The sequence below is a fragment of the Atta colombica genome, unplaced genomic scaffold (genome assembly GCF_001594045.1).
Source record: "Atta colombica isolate Treedump-2 unplaced genomic scaffold, Acol1.0 scaffold105, whole genome shotgun sequence".
In the NCBI taxonomy this organism is placed as follows: Eukaryota; Metazoa; Arthropoda; class Insecta; order Hymenoptera; family Formicidae; genus Atta; species Atta colombica.
In genome coordinates, this window is record NW_017259190.1 from 4,336,721 (window position 1) to 4,343,568 (window position 6,848).

General features: G+C 31.5%; 1 protein-coding gene across 1 annotated transcript in view; it reads right to left on the bottom strand.

The window, feature by feature from the left end:
- LOC108688629 overlaps window positions 1–4,304 on the bottom strand; it is an 18,331-nt gene extending 14,027 nt beyond the window's left edge. Inside the window, exons 1-2 of the mRNA XM_018194972.1 lie at window positions 4,268–4,304; window positions 3,561–3,620 (exon numbers count right to left, since the gene is read on the bottom strand). Of these exons, the coding sequence (XP_018050461.1) occupies window positions 3,561–3,620; window positions 4,268–4,304 (97 nt within the window). The remainder of the gene's footprint in view (window positions 1–3,560; window positions 3,621–4,267) is intronic.
- Window positions 4,305–6,848: the final 2,544 nt, after the last annotated feature.

A 6,848-nucleotide genomic window follows, 5' to 3' on the forward strand; every position in this document is an offset into this window, starting at 1 on the left:
AAGAAATCGAAACTCTTGATATTTAGACTCTTTTCTATAGCGTATATACTTATTTCAAACATACAACATTCAAATATATTTCTTTAATATGATGTACAGATGAAAATCCGGCAAAAAGAAGAAGCGAGGAGTACCATATGTGTAAACCGAAATGTGTAGCGGCTGATCAGCGATATCTTGGATCTCGCAATTACTTTTTAGCCACGAAGCCAATCTGACCCGTTCCCTTGCAAAACTGCGATCTTTCTGACCACCTTGAAAGATTTCGCCGCCCTGCGTACGCTTTCCTTATGGATCTCAGTCTCGAAAATCTTATCGATTAATTGAACTCCGCCAGAAGTGTTTGGCAGAGATAATTCATGAATTTATACAATAAACGTTGGAAAAATTAATATTAATTTGACAGATTACTACTTAATATTTTATAATTATATTGTATAAATATTGTATAGATATATATTTATATATCTAATAATATTTTGTTTAACTGTTCATTCAGTCGTGACACAAATGATAACTATGACGAGAGATGTCTTATTCGAAGTTCATGCTTAACTCGTGTGTTCACACGAGCGGCAGTGTCTCACATTGTTGCGAGATAACGGCGTTTAAGAGATGTCGGGACGGTGAGGGATCGTTTCGCCGGTCATTGTTTATGTAGCCAATTATTGTGCCATTCGCTCGCCCCGTAGGGGTGGTGTATCGCTTACAACAAATCAATTTGAGGCACATCTCGCCCCGGGCGAGAGGCCTCGCTTAAATATCGCCATCCCGCTGCGCAATGTTCTTCGTCTCGAGGCGGCATAAAACGTCCCATGGTCACCCTTCCTCGTTGTCGTCTTTTCATCAAGAATCCGCAAATACTTATTATTGATAGTAGCGATAGATATTTGAGAATACCATTAATAATATTAATAATTGAAGAAAAATGTATACTTATTATTGATAGTAGCGATAGATATTTGAGAATACCATTAATAATATCAATAATTGAAGAAAAATGTGTATATCATGATACATTAAAATACTAATAAAAATATATGGAAGAAAATTATTTAAATTTCTTGATTTTATAAACAGATATTTAATTAAGAATGCTGAAGATTGTTGTAGATGCGCTCGGGATAGTATATTGAATACAGAAAACAATGCGTTAATGAATGTAGTCTAACAATGTTACGACGTTGTTAAGCGTAGAAACACCTATTTACATCGCGTATTTTAACGACTGATGCCGTGTTTCGATATACTCGCTATTACCCAGTACCGACATTCCGTTCTATCGTTTAATCTCACCTTCAATCGGTCAATGCGCTCGAGATTAGGAATCTATTAACCGTTCTTCCCTATCCTTTTCTCGCGTGACGCTGGATTAAATTCCTAAAGAATCTTGTAAAGCACCTCAATAAAGAAATTATAATTCCGGATGATAATGCGAAGAACGCATAAGAAAATTTTAATTGGTTACAAATGTTGCAAAGCTAAAAAAATTAATTAAAAATTTGAGGTGTAAATCCTCTCTTTTTTCTTCTCTTTAAAAGATATAGTCATTACAAAAGATTATATAACTTTTCTGTTGTGGTCAATTTTATTCATTTTATTATATGCGTTATTTTTTTAAATATATATCTTCATATTAATATATTAATAATGACATTAATGATACATTTGATAAACTAATTATTTTTTTAATAATTAAAGAAATGGTTTTATTGAAATTTAATAATTTTTCTAAATGATAATATCAATAATAGCTTTCGGCATGACTACATTCGATCTAATTAATTATTAGAACACAATTCTAATTGACGAGGGGCCGCTAATCACGAGTGAAATAATTAATGATGTTCGTGCCACGAGAATCGATCACTGACCAAGTCCTGAGAATGCCCTGAACGAGGTGCATATTCTCGTCGTCTGCGTCACGAGATTCGCACAACTAATTAGCATGCTAATTAAGCGGCGCCGACGTCTTTAAAAGAGTCGGCATTATATGCTTCCCATTCGGTTCTTCTCGAGGTCAAACCCTTTTCTTCTGTTATTCTTTCTTGCGACGGCAACTTAGTGGAAAACAAGCGGCTCGAAAAGATCGTTTTTATACTTCACGTGAAACGACCCGTTAAATGATTAATTATGAGATACATTAAATCGAAATTTCGTATAGTTCAATTTTAAATTGTATACAACAAAATAAATATCATAGTATTTTATATCTTTGTTTCATAATATATATAATTTAGTCAAGAGACTAAAATATCTACCTTTATTTTCTGTGTTAATTTAACTTTTAACAAAAACTGTTTCTATAAGTAAAAGAATAATAATTATACAATACAAGAATCAATTAAATTAAAGTATATAGCGACGAGGAGAGATATTTAAAAAGATCATTCTAAGATCTCAGTAATTTAAAGGAATTTGTAATTATTCATGTGATACTTCTATAAGATTGCAGTTGTTCGTTCGTAAACATTTAAAAATACGTTGCCATCGACGTATAACATCCCGCTCAAGAAGATCGTATCATAATTTTCCCAAGAGACAGCATCGCCATGATAAACTCATTAATTGGAACATTAAATTCCATATCGCAGAATTAAACGTTAGAGTTCCATGAATGTGTCTAACGGCGTCGTTTAAGAGGCTTCGGAAGAAGGCTTGTTAATTAAGATGGCTTAATAAGGTCTCTCTTTTTACTGTTATCTTACAAACTGTTTCGAATGAACTGCATTCTTACGTTAACTGTACTTTCGAATCGAATTTTAAATCCAAGATAATATTTATAGCTGCTCAACTTAATCATCCATATATTGACGTTTATAATGCTAATTAAAAATATAAAAAGTAATCATAAAAATTTGAATGTTACATGAAGTATTTTTCAGGTACAAATTGTAAAAAGTTTAATACCTATATGTTTACAGTAATTAGTATATTACAGTAATAATAAAAAAAAAAAACAAAATAAAATAAGTAAAATTGTATTATACATAGTTATTATATATATATATATATACTGTATATTTTCGTGTATCTATATGTGTATGTATATTTGTTATAGATAATTTGCCTGCAAATCTTTTCAAAATGGTGCTCGTAAGAATAGAAAACTTTTTTTCAAGCAGTTCTCACGATTTTTTATTCGAGTTGAATAAGCGAAGAAGTCTCGTTACAAGAAGTCGTAACCCTTGGTGTGTCGGTGGTGGCCGAGCAATTTCGATGTCGAAAATCTACGCCGCGGCCACGACGAGAAACAAAAAGGAGTTAATTCGCGGCTTTAAAGCACGAAGGAGGATGTTCCCGTTCCCACGTCTTTTCGACAGACCGCGACCTCGGCACGCGAACTCGCATCTCTCAGAGATCTCTCGAGAGCTCTCTGAGGGATAATCGATACAGCGATTGCTTCCTTGTTTATTTTATCAATTGTTATTGAATATTTTATCAGTCAAAAGTCAAAATGTTAGTATTACGCTTCCGCGCTTACATCTTTATATAAGTAATTTTTATTAAAAAATAAGTAAATAGAATATATGTAAATAGGATATTTTTGAAGCACTTACCATCTGAAACTTGTCTGCAAAATCTTGCGAACATCATCTGGCTGGTGAAAGAACGTATTTCTACAACAGAAAAAAATCATAATTAAAAAAATATAATTTCAATATCTTTTATGTATATGTTATAATAAAACGTAATTATTTGCAACACAAGTTATCCTTTTTCTTTTAAAATAGAATATTCATAGAAATTATAACACTTTTACCATCCCTTTGTGTTAATATTTTTGTATCATAATCTAATTTAATGGCGTAAAAATAAATATATTTATAATCCCTTAAAACAATGTCATATTCTTCACATTTTCTAAAATTAGAAATTTATTAATAAAATTTTAATGTTAAGGAGTCATAATCAGTTTTCCTCTGAACGTTCATAACACTCGTTAATCTGACTGTTTTTACTTGACACGATGAAAACGCATAATTGTACATTTTAACTTCGGATTAAAAAAAAAAACCCGCTTCAAAACGGGAATTTCAATCAGACACGCTCGCAAGATCCGCGATTACGAGATCCGCAGCCAACTTTGAAAACTCATTAAATTCGTTAAAATAATTCTCAAATATAGGGAAGATAAGGGGATAACCGTTCTGCTTGGCTCTAGGCAATGACGCGGGTTGGATGGGACGTTCTTCCAACGCTAATGGTCTCAGGAACTAATAATTATGAAATCTCCTTGACTAATAGATAACGACAGATGATCTACCTTCAACCGGTGGCTTCAAATGCCAGAAGAATTTCATGGTGTAACTTGCGAATTTATCATTTTAATTACATCGCATCATGCCGAGTAATGCTTTAGATATATCAAATAATTGTAAACGCTCTTCACTCTCTTTCAAATTAGATATGCATGCGTATATGTCTGTATGTGTAAAGTTAAATCATTATAAATTTAAATTAACATAAACTATTAAATAGATTTTTCACTAATAATAAAATACGGCTAGTTTTTCTTGTTATAATTCTTTGATATAATTGATTCGTTCATATTTAAATAAAAATATTGAATTTTTTTCTTAGCATATAAAATAATATATTAAAAATTTTATATTAAATAAAATTTATAATGAAAAATTCAATTATATGTTATTAAATTATGTATTTCTTAATTCTTAAGTTAACATAATTATATGTTAGTGTAATATTCAAAACGTTATACGAAATATTCGCACATTTGTAAGATCTACAGGATTCATGTTTAATTCGCATAATTGCGTTTGACAAGAGCGTGAGGATACGGCCGTTAATTAGTATCGCTAATTATACGGAACACGGTGAAATATCACAGATTCGATATGCCCTTCTTTACTTCTGTCCTTCTCCTTCAGTGTTTGTTTCTTTTCTCGCTTTATTCTGTTTGTGTCGCACATAAGTAACAGATTAATACCGGCGATAGTAAGCTGGGCTACTCGACAGCTTATGCAAATGTGTTCAGTTCTTTATAACGTTTAATTAAGTTACATTAGGGTATTCTGGAGACTTAATAAAATTCAGCATTCGGAGACCGGTTCCCGTGTTTTAATCGACTGGCGAAGAGAAGAGTTTTGGTAATTTTGGATGAATTTGCTAGATTCCAACATATTATTTTCTTTATTTCTTTTCGCAAAATGCAAAAAAAGAGCAGAAAAAAAACTATATTAAAATTAATATCTTCAATTAAAATTAATTAATATTTTTAATTTATTTAATTTATTTTTCTATTTTATCAATAGGCTATATGTACAATGATTTGCAGATACATGTATAATACCAGAAAATGACATAATGTCGAAAGTGATTGTTTAAAAAAATTAGAGAGAAGGAAAATTTTTGCTTCAGTAAGAAACCAAAACACGAATTAAGGCAACATAATATACTGTCCAGCTATTTGACGTCAAAGGAGGTTCGTCAGCAAGGGCGTTTTGTCTCTTTTCCTTTCTTTCCTTTTCTTTGTTATCCACTCTCCCTCTCGTTCAATTCCTGGAGACAATCGATTCCTGACCAACGCAATCTATTGTGACCGCTATTGCCATCACTTTAAATTGAATATTATGATCTTTTAGATTTAAAAGTGTTTGGAATGTACGAATCATACCAAACTTCATAAGTTTTTTTTATAAATGTAAGAATATAATTTTCCTTTAGGAAAATTTTCATTTTTAAACTAATATACTCTAAAAGAGTAAGAATAAAAAATAAATAATTGGACTCCTTATAATTGTATATAAAAAATAATAAATTCAAAGAGTCAATTTGAAATCAGCGCAGTAAGAAGCTCAAAAAAATGTTTTTTCCTTATAATATAATACATGTATAGATGGGATTTATTTTATACATGACTTGTATTTATATTGACACTCACGAATTATTGAAGCATGTAATTTATTCTCGTAGAGTACGAAGACTTATTACTATGCTGTAGTATAAGTCTTCGTATTCTACATTGCCTCGTAATATATCTATGCGCATATTCTGATCGTATAACAAGATACATAGGCGGAATCTACAATATTTAAACGCCGATTCCCAATTTTTTGGTAGGAAGCTTTTCCGGGCAAGTATATTACTCGGTGGTTTGCCATTGCCCTTCTGAAAGAAGCTACAATACGAATATTTTTCGAATTGAAAAATTCTGTCGGAAGATCGAACCCGCGATCTCGAATATAGCAGACCAATGCGCTGTCTGCTACACCACACTCGCACTCATTAAATCTTATGTAACTTTTGTATCTATTAAATATCTAAGGAAAAAAAAAATTTTTTTGCCGCGTTGACTCCAAATTCCTTTAAATTTATTATTTTTTATATGATATAATTATGAGATGTGCATATATTCAAAAATTTTGTATAACACAGAGCTTAAACTTTAAATTAAAATTAAGATAATGTAATCAAAAGTGAATGTAAGATCTAAATTAAATTAAATAATTCCGAGATTAATTATAAAAAGATTCTTATTCCTCGTATCTTCTTTGTGTACATGATGCATAAGAATGACGGAAATGAACGGACCCGTGCGACTATCTTTGTAGTCATAAGGAGACACCAGGAATCGCATGTCGGATACGGTTTAGCGTTCGTTAGCCTCTTCCATGAGGACCGGAAGCCAGTCCTCTCGCCACGAGAGAGGTGAACGTCCGAGGGTTCCCTTCAGATGAGCACCGTTAATGATTCACGAGATGTATGTTCTTGGGGATGATCTCCCTCTATTGTATCTCTTCAAAAATTGATATTAAATATCAATTTAAATGTACGAAAAAGGATCGAGAATAACAAAATGTAGGAAATATATATATATATATATA